The 21,560-nt window shown below is 30.9% G+C and overlaps 1 protein-coding gene across 2 annotated transcripts in view; it reads right to left on the bottom strand.

The window, feature by feature from the left end:
- Window positions 1-21,560, bottom strand: part of SNF4Agamma (SNF4/AMP-activated protein kinase gamma subunit) — a 1,283,477-nt gene that overhangs the window by 142,727 nt on the left and 1,119,190 nt on the right. For both annotated transcript variants that reach the window (XM_075357143.1, XM_075357144.1), the window contains one exon: window positions 5,886-6,022. In XM_075357143.1, the coding sequence (XP_075213258.1) occupies window positions 5,886-6,022 (137 nt within the window). The remainder of the gene's footprint in view (window positions 1-5,885; window positions 6,023-21,560) is intronic.

The raw sequence follows: 21,560 nt of genomic DNA, 5'->3' as shown, positions 1-21,560 counted from the left end.
GAGCTTCAAAAAGTCGGAAAAAAAGTTACGCGACTAATCTAAATTCATAAGTAATTGAAAATAGCAGAATTTCTTTTCTTCAGTTAATTTCCTCTTTAAGTATTATTTATCTATTTTTTTTGTTAATTTACGCCATTAATTGAACAGTTCAAAAAGATTTTTAAAAAATTAAACTAATTCTTCGGAAAAATGTATTTAAATATATAAATGAAATACGTCTGAGAATTTCATTCTCGTATACGAGATCATGATACGTTATACGTGTTCAAAAATTGGTTATTAGATGTCATGTTGCTTACAATTATTAAGATAGGCTGTATAAGTTCAAGGCAAACCCCAAGAGTTGAAGACCTCTCACAAAAACTGGAATTATTTTTAAAAAATTGGAATTATTTTCAATCTGTCACAGTTTCGTAAAAAAAGCTCACCAAATCCTAATCTACGAATATAAATTGTAGCTTCACCACAAAACAACTGCTAGAAAATGCGGCAGAGACCCTTAAACTGTCAATACACCAGCAGCCTTTATCCTCAACTGTTTTCAACTTGAATCACAATTAACATATATTTCCCGGAACGGAGGAGACAAACTGAACGCTTTAAAACAGACTAACATTAGTTTTAATCATGGAAAAACTTTTCTCGAATAAAAAACCCACCGGTCGTAATTTCACGACAAATATAGGCCATTCACCAAAATTTAAAAACCACGAGATTTACTCTTTTCAACGTACTAAGAATATTGAAATACATAAACCGTCAATATTCAATCGTTATCATGCGGCAGACAAATCTGAAGCAAGTTTTTTCGTTAATAAAAGTAAATAGCTTTAATCAGCTGTTAACATCAACATGATAAATTTACCGCAATTCTAACATCGTTTATTATAATTTATTTGCTCTAAAGTATCTGACCCCCCCAACGTATCAGTATTATTTTTAATTTTAGTGGAATATGTTCTGCATTTTACCGATACAACAAATTTTAATCGCATAATATGAAACTACAAGAACGGTAATACTTATTTTTCTGTCGCATGGAAAAAGATTGCGACAAGGATACGCTTTGTATGTAAATGGACGTGTCTCTCAAATGCGGCTCATCGAAAACGGTTGCAGCAATTAAAAAAAATCCTGTCTCCTATGTATTCGAGATAAAATTTTAACTGGAACTGTAAAAAAACATTCGGGATATCGTCAAGTTTTTTAAGACGTGACCTTGAACCGATGCGCACAACGCACCATTGTCAGTCAGTGCAAATATCGATAGTTCGCAGAAAGTACAGCGTGTTTTGAGGTTAACGGAGTATAAATCAGTTCAACTGTTCAACGGACTTTCCGACGAGTTTATGACAATAATCCCATCATGCAAATAGCATTAGACGGTGGTACGATCACTTTAAGGAATTTATCGACGTGGAAGTGCAAAACTCCTCCGGCGGCCGAAAAGAGTGACTAAGCAGTCGGACGTATACGCCAAAGTTGTTTAAAAAGCCTTAAAAAAAAATCAATTTCTAGGTAGTTTACAGTTACGAATTCCAGAGACAACTATTTAATACGAGTTGCACAAGCGTTTACGTCTTCACACTTACAAAATTCAGCTTAAACGTCAAATCTTAAACCTACGGATCGTCCTAAACGTTTTGAATTAGCAAGTAAAACGCACGATGACATTGACGATGACGAAACATTTTTAAACGTGTTACGTTTACAGATGAAATTATGTAAAAAAAAAACCTATTGAGTCCATGAATTTAAAAAAAAAATACTTGTTTGATTATCTCTAATACTTTCTGAGATACGATTTTTTTAAATTGCTGCAACTTTTTTCGATGTTCCTGTATTTATTCAAGCGGAATTTTATTTAAACCGATTCAATATGTTCAAACGAGGACACCAAGGCGTTTAACTTGTACGAAAAACATAAAAAAGTGAGCCGTTCTTAATCCGGCCTAGTTTTTTGGACTATAAAGTTTTTTTTTTTTTTTTTTGAGACAAAAGCTGGTTTCTGTACACACCTCATAGTTCATAAATAGTTTTACCATTCTTAAAAATACCTAAGATTTTTATTTTTTTTATTTTTGCCTTACCGCGTATTTAACGCTTTCAAAAACTTTTTTATTTTTCAAATGTCATATCTATTATTGAAAGTCCAATTTTTCCTGAATCTCAATTTTTTTTAATTTTATACTTAGAATTAAAGGTACAATAATCATCCTGTGTAAAACCGATAAAAAGTAATGCATATAATTAAATTATATTTCTAACAAGAAATAGTAAAGCGATTATGAAAAACACCAAGCTAGTAGCGGTTTTATAGTAAAAGTATAAAAACTCACCGATTAAGTAAATACATGAGTTTTTTTAAACGTGCTAATATAATAAAACATAAGAAAATTATAAAACTATTTTATAAAAACGGTTCAAAAATTAAACTAGTTAGCACAGTTAGTTGCAAAAACTATTTGAGCATTTTTTTTTCAAAATTAATGACGCAGTTAACATAATTATGATTCCTAAAAATACACTAGAATCAATGAATTCCCAATAATTTGCCAATATCTCTCAAATATATAACCGTAGCATTATCCTACTTCTGGTTTTCCCGTATACCTGATTGACTTTTTCACTTAGGTAAAATGCATTAATTCCGCTTAATACAAAATAAAAGTCGGGAACCTTTATTAAAAAACAAAAAAAAGACACACACGTACATGATCGCAAGGTATAATCGGAACAAAGAGGTCGAGTACGGTGACATTACTAAAGGCAATCCGTGGAACTTATATAAAATCGGGTAAAATTTACCCGATTATATTTACCCGTTGACAACCGGCAGAGTAAAGATAGAGAAAAATCAAAAAGAAAGTGTGAACGTTTGTGTAAAACACGTGTGAAAATAGATGAAAACATAATATTATTTGTTAATAAGAAGATTTAAAAATAAAAAATAACGTTATTAATAGATCATCAAACGATTTATGTTAAAATGGATTCGACATCAGAGAAAAATTAACGCATTATTTATTCAGTTGCTTCGCAGTATTCTTCATAAGAAAACAGAACGTATTGAAATTTATCTATCGATGTATCCGATATTTTTAATTAGCGTAACGGGTTTAATTAATTGTAAATCTAATACTGTATATAAATTGTATTCTTCAAGGATTATAATTGTGAATTGTTGCAGGTCTCTACTATGATAAATAAATAGTAAAATACGTAAATTGCGAAAAATATAATAACCGATTACTCCACCGGCAAACAAGGGTTGTTTTATTCTTTTGCCGGTCGGTACCGATTAACAAAATTATTATTTGTTATTTATAAATTACTTTAGTATATGATAAAAGTATTTACGTACGAGTGTATCCCCTTTGTATTACTATTCTATCATTCGTATGTTATTGTACTCTGTATTCGTATTAAAATTTACGGCATTTAGTAATAAATAAATAACAAATAATTTTTTTTTTAATTCTCTACAAACCACAGACATGATCTAGCATTCTTTAAAAATTATTTAAATTATTCAAACATTGCATCTATTATAACAGACATCATTTTAAATGGAACTTTTTTACAATACTATAAAACAAGCCAACAAATACTGGCCTTGTAACACCTCCACTCAAATTAATTTTTCAAAGAATTTTCATATTTAAACGATAAGTACATCGGTATAATAAACTAGTGTGTACGTGTACGTACATATAGAGTATACGATCCCTACGGCTAGTGTGTGTAAACAAATGGAATAATTCAAGTTTCAATATCTACTATCATTTTAATGAATGTTTCCGCTTTTAAACTTTTATGGCTCTAGATGAAAAATTTACAAAATTAAATGAGCTCGCGTTCGCCGTCTGTTACTTTTTCCAATAAAATTTACATGAACCAGACTGACAAAGTTCTGTTTTTTTAAATTTCTTTTAGTTGTTCAGAAATATTGACCGGTTTTCCAAATCATTCTGTATAGACAAAACTATACACATATAAAACTTCAACCAATATTTAACGTTTTTATTTTTATTTTATAACGAGCAATAACTTTTATTTTTAATTTTAACAAAATATCACTTTTCAGATAATGGATATAGTTATATGAAAACAAGTATAAATGAATCGCCGAGCAGTGTATCCTTCCTTACTTACTTATTTATTATTTATCTATTTTTAAGAAAATGCAATTAAATTGCAACCAGAATTCGAAAAAACCTACGAATGCTAATAGCAAACAAATACAGGATAAACAAATTGAATTCACAAAAAAAAAAAACAAGTGTACATATTATAAAATCGTGTCCCAAAAAAAACTCATCCGATTTGAATCGTTTATATTGTGAAAAATATTGAATACAAAGGCTTAAGATTAATTCTGTATTAAAGGTTTATTCGTGAAATTTTTTATACATATAAAGTCACAGATGCTCAATAAGCAACCCTTGGGATGCACGGCATACGTCATTACGGTAGTCGAATTCGTCCCCCACTAGCAAACGTTTCTCTATTCACTACTGCCACGGCTGCTGTTGTGCGCTTCCACAACTGGCCTGCTGCACTCAGATTGGGAGACGCATAGACGGAATCGTTTTCAAAACCACAAAATTAAAAATTGCACACGATGAGGTCTGGTGACTGTGAAGGCCAGCGATGTAAAGCTGAATCGTTAGATCCCGTACGGCCGATCCATCGTTGACGAATCCTATCGTTATAAAAATTCTCTAACGTACAGAATGAGGCGGTGCTCCGTCATAATAGAACATGAAATCTTCTGAATCGGCCTCTAACTGAGAAAAAACAAGTTTTCAAACACATCGAGATACGTTGTTCCCGTAACAGGGTTCTCTAAGAAAAAGGAACCGTATATCTTTTCCCGATAAATTGTACAAAAACACTAACATTTGAAGAGTTTCTCTCATTCTGAACAAATTCATGTGGTTTCTCCATACCCCATATTCTAACATTGTGGCGGTTATATTCCCACTTAAATGAAAATTAGTCACGACACTAAAGCGTGTTACAGAATTGTCATTTTCTGCCACCTTGTTAAGGACGAATTCACAAAACTCGTACACGTCGTTATTTGTCATCTACATAAACAGCTTGTAGTATATAACTCCTGTACGGTTTCGTAAGCAAACGTCGACGCAAAACACGTCAGATAGACATTCTGGGAATATTTAGTTCTCTACCGGCGAGTTGACTTGCGGGAGTACGTGAGAAACTCTGACGGATGTGCTCCACATCGTCTGACACATGGGGTCGACCGCTTGATTTCTCCTTACACAGACAACCCGTGTCTTTAAATTGTCTATACCATAGCCTAATGCTCTGAGCGGTACGTGGTTTAGTTCCGTATTCATTACGGAAATAACGCTGAACTGTAATTACGGACTAGCACTGCGCGTAGCGTAGAACAAATGATTTCTACTGTGAAGTCGCTATTTGCTGTAAAGCTAAAGTGAACGAAGTTCTGATGCTACCTAGCGACAACCGCGTGAAACTTAATAGTTCTCTCTTTCTACCACTATTTTGCTCGATCAAAACGAATTAAAAGTTGAAAAGTTATGAAATTTTAAATTTGGATGATTCTTTTACGGACAAAAGAGTATAAAAAAAGTATAATTTTACGGATAACAAAAGTTTTACTTTTACGGACAAAAAAAGTATAAATTTATTCTGATCGACCTAGCGACTGGTTTGACACATAAAGCGAAGCAGTTTCTATAGAAAATGAAAAAAAGAAGATATCCTATATTATGAATTACAGATAAGGCGGCCGGTTCAATTCCCCTACACAAGTATACATTATCAAACTAATGATTAATAATACTTACATTGCATTAAAATTAAAATCAAATTATATAATTAAGTTAACATACCCCTCTTGAATCACGGAAAAGGATAGCAGCATGGTGAGGATCTAAGAAAGCATCAGACGCTCGATGGTGAGTGGTAACTGTACCCAATGAGAGACGTCGACGCTCTGGGTCTAATGAACTCCTCCTCAATAGAGCACCTGAAAAAAATAAATCGCATAAGTGAAAAGATATTTTTTTTTTTTTATACATATAATGGCTGTCTGAAAAATATTTCCGGACTACAAGAACAAATATAGTTTTAGTTTTGCAGCATTCAATAGTGTTTCATGAATAATCTTGAACGACAATTAAGCTCTAGTTAACACATTCTCCGTTAGATAGCAGTTGATAGACTATTGCACAGATCAAGCTGAATCAACAAAAAAAAAGCTAGGATGTATCTAATGCATCTACTTATACAACATAATTTTATTTAAATATAATATTTTTTGTTTATTTCATTCAATGCAACTAACTAAAGCGCGCGCGCATACAGTGTTTAGTTCGCGCGGGTATGGCGGTACTAGCGGCGACAATCGGCACTAACTAAAAAAATGTAGTTCATACAAAAAATGTGGCTTGTACGGACGGCAGACTGGTGTAGCTGCGAGATTTAACGCACCAAATACCGAGTCAACCGGGCGATCGAGTTCGAGATCTGGTGAGACAGATTTACTTTTTTACACTTTAAATAGTATTAATTTATTTAATTTTACCGCTCACCTAAGATGTCACAACGTACCAGACGACTAAAACAGCAATTTTTGGAGAGTGCAATTTTTCATAATTTTTTTTTACAAATATTGTTATTTTTTAAATGTTAACAAACGGCGACCTTGTTCTATAGTCTCAACTCCTTGATCATTTAAGTTCAAAATTTACCGGCATCAATGTTCTACATATAGAAGAAATCAAAGTTTCTTCAAAATCGGTCCAGCAGTTCTGGAGATATGAGGTGATTTAGAGACCGACACCGAACACACAACATACATACGAACATTAACATCTGGAAAATATCCATCCGATTTTTTGGGTTGCTTGTCAGAAAGTCAAGATCCCGTGAAAACCGCATATGCCCAAATCAGACCGATTACAATACTTTCCCTTCTAGAGCTCTTTTATTACACTATCTAAACGGAAAAGTAAAACTTTCATATGAAAAAATACCTTATCTCGTTACATTTTCCCCCAATTCATTGCTTTGTATTTTTGCTATTACAATTAATAACTTAGAACGGATTGAGATATTTCGATGAAATTTGGTATAAATACTTTTAAAACGTTCAAAAAGGCGGCCGTTTAGATATTTAATTATTAACAGATTTATAAATGTTAATGCTTTTTATCATTTACAAAATGACATCTCATTTGTTCAAATCGGTAACCAAACAGCTGAGATATGACTAAAAATATTACAGGGATCGCAAAAATTATAAGATTGCATAATTTTTGCCTGTTTTCATTTCCTTCAGTAATCAAATTACAAATAATTTCTATTATTATCAATAATAGAACAGGTAGAAACCTGTCAATATAGATAACTTTTGCGATCAATTTTAACAACAATATTAGTCGTATCCCAATTGTTTAAGTGATTTAAACAAATAAAGCGTCATTTTGTTCACAATAAAACATAATTAAATTTTAGAATTTTGAAAAGTAACATTTTCCAAGTTATTTATTTTATAAAAGATGTTGTTGTTTACATATATACTGATTTTCATTAAAACATCTGAACCCGTTCTTAAGTTATAAATCTTTACTGGAGAAAAAGAACACAAAACGGGCACACAAGAGAGAAAATAAAGCGAGGTATGAGATTTTCCCATATGAAATTTATTTTGTTTATTTTGTGGTGAATCAGTGATTTAAGTTTCGCTAACACCTTCCAGGACACCTGTATATCCATACAATTCCTAAGGGTAGAGTTTTCAAACCTATTTGGGGTTTACCAAAGGAATGTTTCTTCTTTTTTTTAGGAGTTAAGTCAAACGAATACTCATAAATTTAAAATTATGATGTTACATTTCCAAGCGGATAACTAACATTCCTAAGTTAAAAATCAAGGAACGATAAGATAATAAATTCAAAAAGCTAACGTATATTAAAATAACAAAATTTGCGTTCAAAATAAACGGTAATCAATTTCATAACTCACCGGGTTGGTCTAGTGGTGAACGCGTCTTCCCAAATCAGCTGATTTGGAAGTCGAGTGTTTCAGCAATCAAGTCTTAGTAAAGTCAGTAATTTTTACACGGATTTGAATACTAGATCGTGGATACCGGTGTTCTTTGGTGGTTGGGTTTCAATTAACCATACATCTCAGGAATGGTCGAACTGAGACTGTACAATACTACACTCATACATATCATCCTCATTCATCCTCTGAAGTATTATCTGAAAGGTAATTACCGGAGGCTAAACAGGAAAAAGAAAGAAGCCAATTTCATAATGAAAACATCTATAAAAATAATCTACATAGTAATAAATTTTGTGTGAATAAATTTACCTAGTATTAAACATACTATAATTCCATTTCGAAGACCATAAGTGGTCTTCGAAATGGAATTATAATAATAATTATCTTAACACGATTACCGATAAAAAAAATTAATTAAATTGTAATTATTATTATTATTTAAAAAATAATTAAATTATTCTGACATAGTTTCTTAATAATAATAATAACTTATTTTTACTGTTCATGAAAAATAAGAAGATAAGAGAAAATTTGTTGACATCGAAAATTGAAGTACTTTATTACACGACTCCTCGTTAAATTGCATCCCGAGATAAGATACACCGCACTATTCCGGTCACGTATATCCTTCACTAGGTTATTATACAGCTCAATCCACTTAACAGCGCAATGTTCATTCACAGGTGCGTAAAGAAAAGAATTGAATAAAGAAAAAAAAATAAAGAAAAACCTACAATACGATCCAGTTTACTTATCAGGACAGAAAATCGAAGAACACTTTTCACTTACACATTTAAACACCAAAAGCACGAAAAGAAAAATTGACTTAATTTATTAAAAAAAAAGAAAAAGTTTTCTTCTTTTTCAGGGGCATCAGAAAGGAGTGAAATTATCTTATCGTAGAATTAATTAATATAAGAAACTGATATTCATAAAAATAATTTAATTTTATCGCAAATAATCAAAATGAAACGTTAGAAAACTACATAGATAAATACTTTTAAGTTATCTCCAGTGACTCGTTAAGAGTACCCTCAAAACGTCTGATTTGAAGAGCTATTAAAAGCTTGGAATTTCTATCATTATTAATAAATCTTAAACATTTTCGTTAACTCTTTTCCATTTTTTCCTTACTTTTTATTTATTTTAATTAGTTTTTTCAACTAAGCAATTTAGTAAACGAAATCCACTAACGAGCTGGTTAAACACAACGCATGAATATGTTCTTATAATTGTGACAAACGTACAGTATCTTAAGTACAACTGAAATCGGTTTCTTACACTAAAATAATGTCACTATACAGCATCCTAGTAGTAAAGAAAGGAAAGATCGCTGGTAACGAACGCATTTATTTATACGGGCTTAGGGCGCTAAGATGGCTTAGGTCTCATGTCAAGATGATTCTAACCTTCATGATTATGAGAGCTAATAAAAAAATAATAACGTAAAAACATTTACGGGTAAAACCATATATGTCATTAAGGTAAAAGAATGCTTTTTTGTAAACGTATTATTTCAGGAAGTACAACGCTTATAATTCAAAAGAATACGATTTGTTTGGATAAAAATCATATTTCAGCTGTAAAAGTGTTTCTTTATCACTTTTTCTCATCTAAAATAAAATTTATTCGTAAATTATCCGGGATAGAAAAATGTTATACAAAAAAGTTCAGTGCTACATATAAAACTACGTATAATATGGAGAAACAATACGCATGCACGCGCATTCAAAAAACCCTACGTGTATTATAACATAACATATCCTTCAACCACACTATTCACGTGGAGATGCAATCAATTTCCAAGTGAACATGGTTGTTATTTTGTATTTCATCGCAGAATATAATTATCAATAATGAACACAGAATAAAATAATTAGCGTCAATTATACATCTCCAATACTGAAGAACACAGTGTTAAGTTAGTATTTATAAATCTCACGACAAACGCATTGAAAATAAGAATAGTAAATAAAATCGGCTGAAAACCCGATTCTATTTTTTTTTCAACGTAGAATCAAATCATTCTATTTTTGAAACTAATTCATCATAGCGATTCTTAAAGCTGTAGGGTAAGAATATAGTAAAAGAAATCTGCAGCAACAGAAAATTGAAAAATCTGATAAAGATTCTAATCTAATTTTACATTGATCTAAATCAGTTGTCAGTTTGATCGATTTAAAATAAATCTAAAATATAAATCAGAAATAAAATACATCTACGTATCTTTGTAGGAGAGAAAAAGCACAAATAATAAATCATTTAAGAAGACAAACGTTTTCAGGAATATTTTATCTCTATAATTCTAAAAATAGTATTTTGTTTCATCGAAGATTGTTACAACGAAAGAAATAGTGGAAAAATAACTTTTCCAAGAAAACTATCGAAGGAAATCACTTGTATGACAATTTCATAATTTTATATTGATTCGAATATGTGCGATGCCTACGATAAGAGAATTAGTTTGCTTTTCTTGTATTCTTGTTGTAAACATTTTCATCAACGCTCATCGCAAAAGTTATTGACGCCATCTCGAGTGAAATTTAGCTGGTCGGTCAACAAAATAAATTTGTATTCCACCAGTTATAGAACGCCAAGCGAAGCAGACCGTTTCCTGGGTGTAGACGTTGAACCGTCTGTTTAAGGATAAAACACCTGTCGATAAGGATAAAACTTGTTTTAAGTGTTCCCCAAAATATCGAATGCGAAACTCCGATCCGCTAAAAAAGACGTCAAGTACTGTTGCCTGGGCTGCACCGAACCGCATCGATAATAATTTTATCAATAACAGCGTCTTGTTGGACAGACCGTTCGTGCCTGGTACAAATAGTAGGTATTGAACCTATTTCTCGAACACTGCGAAAAGTCGCGCTAATTGTTTTGGAATCTGGAATCCTGCGATTTGGAAAACGTATTTCATATTCTACTGCAGAAGCTGTAGCATTACCATTACACAAACCCAAAAATGAATTCTTCTGTTGTTAATAGTAGAGCATTACTTCAATGGCAAACCGAACACTTTCAAACTAAAATTCACAGAAAACCTTCATTAACAACAGCACAGTTCCCGATATACTTACTGTATCTTATAGAATGATTTAACACTAATACAGTATCGCGTATTTTTGATCAACTGTTGTTATTTTATTGCCAACTTTGAAATAATAATTTTTCAAATAATTTATTGTATTTCTGTCACTAATAAAAAAAATTACTGCCTAAGTTTTTTATTCATTCATTTTTATTTTACAATTGTTGTGTAATTTCCAGATTTTTTAAATTTACCATTCACCATTTTGTCCAGAATTAAATTCTCTACAAGTTTATTTTAAAATTTTTAAGTGTGTATTACCCATTTAACAAAGTTATTGTACATTAAACATAAAAACAAGGTATTTACTTCAATTTATTGGTTTTCATCCTAAATTTCCCAAAACCTACAGCAGATAAGATTCTGGGAACTATTTTATTCGAGTTTTGCTAGTCGAAAACCATAAGAAATCACTAATTCTGTCCCTTAATTAGGACAAGGGAAGCAATTTTAGGCCTAGATTAATAGTAGAAGGAAGATTAAAGAAAAACAAACAACATACTAGGCGTTTATAGACCTAGAAAAGGCATTCGATAACGTAGACTGGAATAAAATGTTCAGCATTTAAAAAAAATTAGGGTTCAAATACAGAGATAGAAGAACAATTGCTAACATGTACAGGAACCAAACAGCAACAGTAACAATTGAAGAACATAAGAAAGAAGCCGTAATAAGAAAGGGAGTCCGACAAGGATGTTTTCTATCTCCGTTACTTTTTAATCTTTACATGGAACTAGCAGTTAATGATGTTAAAGAACAATTTAGATTCGGAGTAACAGTACAAGGTGAAAAGATAAAGCTGCTACGATTTTCTGATGATATAGTAATTCTAGCCGAGAGTAAAAAGGATTTAGAAGAAACAATGAACGGCATAGATGAAGTCCTACGCAAGAACTATCGCATGAAAATAAACAAGAACAAAACAAAAGTAATGAAATGTAGTAGAAATAACAAAGATGGACCACTAAATGTGAAAATAGGAGGAGAAAATATTATGGAGGTAGAAGAATTTTGTTATTTGGGAAGTAGAATTACTAAAGATGGACGAAGCAGGAGCGATATAAAATGCCGAATAGCACAAGCTAAACGAGCCTTCAGTAAGAAATATAATTTGTTTACATCAAAAATTAATTTAAATGTCAGGAAAAGATTTTTGAAAGTGTATGTTTGGAGTGCTGCTTTATATGGAAGTGAAACTTGGACGATCGGAGTATCTGAGAAGAAAAGATTAGAAGCTTTTGAAATGCGGTGCTATAGGAGAATGTTAAAAAACAGATGGGTGGATAAAGTGACAAATGAAGAGGTGTTGCGGCAAATAGATGAGAGAAAGAAGCATTTGGAAAAATATAGTTAAAAGAAGAGACAGACTTATAGGCCACATACTAAAGCATCCTGGAATAGTCGCTTTAATATTGGAAGGACAGGTAGAAGGAAAAAATTGTGTAGGCAGGCCACGTTTGGAATATGTAAAACAAATTGTTAGGGATGTAGGATGTAGAGGGAATACTGAAATGAAACGACTAGCACTAGATAGGGAATCTTGGAGAGCTGCATCAAACCAGTCAAATGACTGAAGACAAAAAAAAAGTCCCTTAATTAACGTCCTAAAAATCTAAGTATGCCCCATTTTACCGGGGTAGCTGAAATCCGAGCGAAATCTTTCACTAGCCGTAATTCGCAAACGAAGAATTTTAGGAAATATGTTTATATGAATTTTTCCATTATTTTAACTAACAGAATAGGTTATGAAAGTCCCGGGAGAACTTCGTGATACAACCTAAATATATAAACACACACTGCTAAATATTATATATAATAATACATATTATATATAATAATACATATTATAATAATATTCTGCTAATATTACACGGAGGAAATTGTTGTAAGATGAAAAAGTAAGAATGCTGTCAGCGATAAAAGCAACCAAAATTTGAGATCATTTTGGGATGTAAACGTAGAATGGAACCATCTTTGTCCAACGAAATCATCAATCTTGTTCAACGAGATTCTGTCCCAAGGAAAAGAATCTTTGGGGCATCGGCCTAGATAGGAAGGAAATCCGATTGAGAAAAATCCAGAGAAACGCATAGAAAGGGGTCGATCAAGGATCGTAATACAAAATTACAAATGAGTGAAAAAATCGAGGTATCGACTTAAGATCCTAAAGCGTTATGAATACTCACGTGAAAAGAAGCAAATGTAATCCATTGTTTCGTTTACAAAAAATTAACAAAATCAATTTAATGTATGATGAGTAGCAATTTAACTTAATATTGGCAGTTTGAGGAATTGTTTTCTCTTCTGTTGCCAGTAGAGCCCGGTTTAGTAAAGATATTTACAATATTTTTAACGAATTATTTATTATTAAAGTTTTTTTCATGAAATTTGAACCCGAAATTATAAAAATGTTTGATCAGAAGGAAAAGTTTTCTCGGTTTAGAAATCATTTTGATTAGACCCAATTTTAAAATATAAACAGCCAACCTAAACAGTTTACGAAGTACTTCCGTTTAACAATAGAAGTAATCAGATTATTTGTTTCCAGATTCTTTAGGTAAAAACTCTGGGATAAGAAGATAATCGATGAAAATACTTCACCTGAAATCAAGTCTTTAACTTGTTCTTCATTATCGCTCCTCAGTTTTCACTCGTTTACAAAACCAGATACATATTAACATGCTATCGAAATTTGAGGTGTAAACGATATGTTAACACATATCTCATCGCTTGTCACTAACAACAATCCTTATGGTTCAGTCGGTTGAAAAACTACTCACTTATTTAGCGGTATACCTAATTATTAAAAAAATTATTTAAAAATTGTATTATCTCTTTTAAACTCTTCTCTTGTAATTTTTATTGTGCTTTTTGCAAACCGTATAAGAAGTCACTAAAGTAATTTCTATTATTAGACCTTCAGAACTGTTCGATTAGGGATGTTAGTTTCATTTACATCCCTATCTTACTATCTATTCCTTTCCCTTATCTTCATCTCTTTTTATTCAATACAACTACTACTACTACTACTCATGTTAAATTTTTACCGAAGAGAGGTCGATGCGTAAAAATTCCAAAAACAAAAAATTACTTTTTAATTTGAATTGAAGTTACACCCAAGAAATACTAACAATATTCTATAAATATACCTAAAGGTAACATTTTCTCTGTCCTAGTTAAATTTCAGCGCTTTTAGACCAACATTTTTTTTGTAATTTAGTTTTGTTCGTTAATAAGAAAAATAAAAATAAAACAGATATTACTTACGATTTTATTTTAAGTAAGAAAATTAATAAAATAAGTTTTCTTTTATAAGAAGAAACATCTCTTCTATTAAATAGTCATTCTACTTTGTAAAACTTTTATTCTATTAAAAGTTGTGAATTAATACATTATGCTGTTGCACACACACACACACACACACACACACACACACACACACACACATTTCTTATGTTACCATAAATAAAATCAAATTGTTCAAAGTAAGATCTTTAATTTATATATATATATATATATATATATATATATATATATATTGCATTAAAAAAAACTAGCATTGTGTGTGTGTGTGTGTGTGTGTGTGTGTGTGTGTGTGTGCGCGCGTGTTTGTTGAATAAAACATAATACAAAATAAGACAGAATCTAATCTTGAGCTACATTTGAAAAGCATTCATATTTGAAATCAGATGAGTATACTGAATTATTGATGTGACATTTTATAAAGCAAATTCTCTTTTTTTCTCACAATTTACTTTTTTTGCAAAAATAAAAGAGAACATGATTATATTATTTGATTACTGTTACTTATTTTTATAAAAATAAGTATTTAAATTAAGTTTTATATAGCAAAATTTAAAATATAGATTATTGTCCATAGAACTATTTAACAAAATAAAATTATAGATGAAGCAACAGAGGAATGCACTAATTAGCCGATATAAACATTTTTTAAATTCTCTAACTACGTTCATCTGTTAATTTTTTTCTGATAAAATATCACAGAGTTCGTTAGAACTTCCTCGGTAAGAGTCTTCTTCTTTTTCCCGTTTAGCCTCCGGTAACTACCGTTTAGATAATACTTCAGAGGATGAATGAGGATGATATGTATGAGTGTGAATGAAGTGTAGTCTTGTACATTCTCAGTTCGACCATACCCGAGATGTGTGGTTAATTGAAACCCAACCACCAAAGAATAACGGTATCCACGATCTAGTATTCAAGTCGGTGTAAAAATAGCTGGCTTTACTAGGACTTGAACGCTGGAACTCTCGACTTCCAAATCGGCTGATTTGGGAAGACGCGTTCACCACTAGACCAACCCGGTGGGTTCCTCGGTAAGAGTCTACAGACGGCGAAGTCAACGAACTACGTTTACAGTTCTAAACATGACCTAACCTACCAGTGAAATGGAAACGGAAAAAAATAATCGTGAAAACATAATAGATATATAATAAAGAATACTTTCAAAAAAATGCCTCGAATTCTGTTAGACAACGTTTTTTTTTCCATTTGATGAACCGCGGGACTCGAATATGTCATTTTATTCATGTTTAATGTACCTTTACGAATCGCGCCGCTATGTAGCAGTACTTGATAGTACAAGGTAGCGTACAAAGACTTGATAATGTACTTGAAATAATACAATTTAAAAGAAAATATACTGCAGCTTTTTTTAATAGTAAATGTCCTTATGTAAATGAAAGGATTGAAGATGAAACAATTTTTTTAACTCCCACTTCTTTAAAAAAAAAATATATTATTACTTATCTCTTTTAGAGATTATACTAGTTTTAATAAAAAAGGAATAAATAAAACAGAAATAAATTAGAATGGTAAACTCGAATTTAACGATAAAAATCGAGGGTTACACTTACAAAGTAATAAATGCAATATTACGTTACGGATTTTCGATTCGTAAGTCATTATAGTAGTTTTAATAATAAAAAAAATATGGTATGAAGGGAATGAAATGACTATCAACAAAAAAAATTGGCCGTGAAATTCAATTTGTTTATTCTAGAAAGGCAATAAACTTTAATAATAAATTCATAAGATAACAATCAGTAATTTATAAAAAAAAATAAAACAAAAATCTAACAAAACACAGCGACATCCAATAAAATTACCATGAAATTGTAAAACCGTACGGTAAGAGTCTCGCAGATATCATTTCTTCCATTCAAAAAACAAAAATTTCTGTAATATACATGACTGTTTTTAAAAAAAACAATACTGATATCAAAAAAGGTAAGATACTACATTTCTGTTATCAATATCCGTTATTAATCTAGAATTTTCTTTTAAAAAAAAATCCATGTTAACTATATGTAATAGACAAGAGATATACAATAATAAACAATAAACTATGTTTAAGCGATTCATACAAAAAATAGAAAAAATTGTTATAAAACTATTACCGGCCCGATTTCATTTATTAAACAACGAATAATAGCCGGCCTCCGTGGCGCGAGTGGTAGCGTCTCGGCCTTTCACCCGGAGGTCCCGGGTTCGAATCCCGGTCAGGCATGGCATTTTTCACACACGCTACAAATCATTCATCTCATCCTCTGTACATTAATGCTTAACTGCGGCCCCGGAGGTAAACAACGAATAATAAATATCACATTTACAGAAATAATACAATTCTTATTATTTTCGGCCAATCACTTTCAAATTTACACAAAATATAACGACCCAAAATCTCGGTCGAATTTGTTAACGGGAAAAATCGGACCATGGGGGTGGAAATGGGAGGGCTTTTCCGAAAAAACAAAATATCGTTATAACGTTTCTATTAAGTAAAATATCGAATTCGTTTAAAGTTCCTACTATTCTTTGGATAAGGGTCTAAAACTACTCTAGGTAAAGTTTTTTTATATCACCAACCATTAGCCCAGGGGGGGTGGAAAAAATGGGGTTTCAAAGACAATAAAAATCATACCTCCGTTAACAGGCAAGTATCGAATCGGTTTAAAGTGGACGTTAGTACTCTAAACATTACCTAAAACTTTTGTCTGAAACAGTTTTTGATATGACCAACCATTTCGGCAAGGGATGACCAAAACATTTCTGAAATTAAAAGAAGATGGGAGTTGTCGTATGCTAAACATGTGAAACTTTTTTCACATGCAACCGTTGTAAATTTGAAGTTTTTCTTTATTTTAAGGTGGAAATCTTTTTTATATCCTACTTAGCACCGGTGAAATTTACCTTCGTCTTCCGGCGTACCGAAAAGGATTTTTGTTTGCAGTCGTATTTTTTTAATTTTTAATAAATTTAAAAATTGTTTTTACGATTTAGAAAGATGGTATACAACTTGGACCACTCTTTCGGGCTTTTAAAATAATCTGTTAATGTCAATTACTTCGTAATTATTTTAGTAAAATCAGTTGAAACTCTTGAGGTAATTAGAAAAAATTAAACATAATTTTATTGAATAAGTTGTTAAACTTCAATAATACAAATTTCTAGATATTCGGTTAATCTTAAAAAACAAATTATAATTTGAACCAGTATTAATTTCACCGTTTCAATTAATCAAATTTTATAAATAATATACACATATATAGCTTTAACGTTTAATTCCAGTAAGACTCTACTTTTCATTCAAAATGTGCGATGGCCAATCATAGAAGTATTACAAACAAATACGTATTCTATACGATGTTCTGCATATATATTAACAATTCAAATTAATCTTAAACTATTTTGCATTCAAATTGTTTAATTTAAGTTGCTGGACTGTTTAAGATACCTTAATTCCCAAATCTATACCTTAATATTAATATTAAAAACAAAGCAATCACGTCTCAAGTGCAACACAATAAATAACATTTATTCATATTGATAAAATAAAAAATATATAACTTTGACGTGAAGTTTGCTAGGCAATAATTACCAAAATTAACGTTCAACACCTAAGTCAAATAAAAAATTTCAATAAAAATTACTTCCTTTGTGTGCGTGTGTGCGCATACGTACACCTATCGTTAATCTAAACGAAGTCATTATTCCCAAAATAAATTCACTCTCGCCTACCACACAAACTAAGTTTTTCGTTATCTCTCTTTTCTTATTTCAGAATATATAATCTCGTATTTTCAAGAGACAAGTTATTCATTCGTATTTGAATTTTTTACGGATATTTTTCATAATGGCAATTATTTTTTGCAGGACCACCCATATTTTTTTAAATAACAAATATAAAATAATCTTAGGTATTAGTAAAAAAAATAATAATATCGACTTTAAAATATAATAAAAATTTTTTAAAAACTATCGCAGTAAATATGTCAGAAGGACGGATTTCCGACTTTAGTTAAGAAAGAAAGGATGTTACATCGCTGAAATGATTTTGAAAATAATATTGCTTTCGGGGTTTTATTATATTTGTTAATATCATGTATTCTTTTATAATATTGCAAGGTACAACTGTGTAGCATTATTCCAATAAACACATTATACTCGTACTTGCAAATTTGGGTTTTTCTTCTTCCTTTTCACATAGTTGAGTTGTGATGGCATCAATCGCTTAACCCCGCTAGCTATTTACCAATGACCCACTTTAGTACGGTTACTCGCAATTTATATGGTTTTGGAGCCGTGTTCACAAAAAGAAAAGATCAAATCGACCCAAAGAGATTAAAGCTTCAAAATTTTAAATTGATTTTTTGGACACCAAACTCTTTCCTTCATATCAGTTCATATTTTGGATTATTGTGAAACTAAATCACACCTGGCGGTGCTCGCGAAAATTTCATTTTGGCTTTCTAACTTACCACCCTTCAAGTTACAAGTGAAACCTTGAAAACGCCCCGGCAAAAACACCGGTTTTTGCCGCTAACTGTGTTTCCTGTAAACCGATTCACTTAAAAATCAATAGGGGTCTATTCCCAATGGATTTACATTACCCCACCAAGTTTTGTCAAAATCTGTTAAGATTTGTGTCCGATACAGCGAACAAAAACATTTTGTAAAAACTTACATAGTTATGTACACAAACATTGCGGAATCGTATTCAAGAGATACCAAACGGTAAAGAAAAGTTTCCCCCTCTCCCCCCCAAACCCGGTAGAAAATTTGACCAGGCGCATTAACGATTTCTTTAAATTATTTAGGAATCTACTAAAAATAATATTATTTCAATTTTGAAATTTTCAACTATGCATGAAATTTGATAGTTCTTTTGATGCTGTCCTTTTGACGGCATCAAAAAGACCTTTTTAAGTGCTTTTTTAAGGTCGGCTTTTTATTCTTTTAAATTTATTTTCAATGCTTATACATATAAATACATATAAACAAACACCCCCTGCAAACCGAAACAAAGTCTTGATTCGGATAATCGAATAGTATTTCTGTAGTTTAAAATACTGTCAATTTCTTTTATAATCTAATATTTATGGTACAAAACATACGTACATGATTTATTACGATTGAAAATGTCTTTTAAAAAAAGTCATCTTAGAAAAGATCAATTTCAAAAGGAAATTACTTTGTGAGAGTCGTCATGCGTCAAAGTATACACCTATATCCATTTGTGAACTAATTTTTTAGACCAGTTTTTGATAATTTTATATTTTTAACACAGAATAATGTTGAGTAGATTTTAGGTAATTTTTTCAACTAATTCTGTAAAATCTGCCTCCAGTGGCTAAGAATCATACAAATTTTGTTAGGAAATATGAGTTGCATATCTCTCGAATGAAAAATTAATTTTGTCGCATATTCTCCTTTTCTAACGAGAAATTAATATAAAAAAGTTATTTTATTTTCCTAATGTGTACATTGCGATCTGTTCAACTAGTGTACTCCCTAACGGCCCGTTGAGATCAGGATGATATGTACGACATGTAAATGAGGTATAGTTTTGTAAAAAATCGATCGACCATCTCATGAGTCGTGCGGTAAATTGAACGACCAAACTACACCCAATACCCATTGCCTAGTATTGAAATCCATATAAAATCAAGTAACCTTTACTATGATTCGAACCTCAGAACCTTCGACTTCGAAAATCAGATTTTAAACAACTGATTTTGCGACGACGAGTCTATATAAATTTTGGTGGAATAAATAAAAAATTGTAAACTGCAAATTTTTTAGAATCTATTTCCTACTTTTTTAACTTTATAAGATCGAAGTGAGAAAATGAAATATCTATTAATCGACTTTGATTATTGATATCGACTTATTCTAGCAGCTTCATCAAAAGCAGACCCTATGATTTTCATTCAGTTATAAATAATTTGAATCTCATTATACGACTGGAGACCATTCAGTTTGTTTACTACGGTTATTTATAAGTAAAATTCTGATTAAATACTTTCCATCTTCCCAGTGTGTATTGGCAACATCCCATGTTTTGATATTCATTAAGTGAGATTTAAAAAAAAAAAATAAAAATAATTTTGGCAACAGTTATTACGTTTTATTATTATTGTTGTTATTACAAAATGTGGCAAAGTTTGTTTTGTCGGTATGACGTCAGAAATTGTAGAATCGGTAAAAAAATTCATCCGCTAATTAACAATTAACTAATTTTCGAAAGAAATAGGCAATACAGTAATAATTTCACCGTTTGATTTCTTGTGATAATATGATTAACAAGATATCTTTGACCGGTGAACTTTTATTTCCGTCCCAAAAATTTCCAGGTTCGAATCCCGATCAGGCTTTGGATTTTTTATATTCTTTAAAATATCCTTAACTATATTCAGACACAAAATTTTAAGCTTGTGCGGTGAAATTAATCCTAAAACTAAAAGAAAATTTTACTGCATAATATCATACTAAAAATAATAAAAATAAATATTTAAACCGTTTAATCCTATAAATATTTTAAAAAATTCTGTTTTTTCTAATCAAATTAAGCATAATAGTTAATGATCACAGTTCAGTGAAAGGACGATTTGTAGCTGACTATATAGGTGTGAAGTAAAATAAAGGGTGATGACACGACAAAACACAACATAACGGTCAAGCCGAATTCCCTTTAAATGAAACGGAATAAAGTACATCAGACCTCAGCGACCAAACATAAAAAAAAATAAATTATCCAATTAATCGGGTGAAGTCAACTGAATAGATTAATATACACAAAGAACATTTTTACAAATAAAATTCATTAATTTTATAAAAAGTGATCTATATTCAAAGAAAAAAAAAATTGTAAGGTAGAAGTATACCTAAATAAACTTCACCTGCTCTTAAATAAACATCCAATAATATTTTAAGAACCGTGAAAACAGCAATTAAATTAAACGTTTCATCTTATTAAAGCGAACCCGAATGAAAGAGAATTGGTCATTATATTAAGGTCGTTAAACTTCTATAAATACTCTTTATACTTTTCAGCCAAAAGTAAATTAAAAAATAGTTTACTTCCGAAACGATGAAAAACAAA

Source organism: Lycorma delicatula, chromosome 2 (genome assembly GCF_047948215.1).
Source record: "Lycorma delicatula isolate Av1 chromosome 2, ASM4794821v1, whole genome shotgun sequence".
In the NCBI taxonomy this organism is placed as follows: Eukaryota; Metazoa; Arthropoda; class Insecta; order Hemiptera; family Fulgoridae; genus Lycorma; species Lycorma delicatula.
This window is presented reverse-complemented; position numbering and strand designations above follow the sequence as displayed.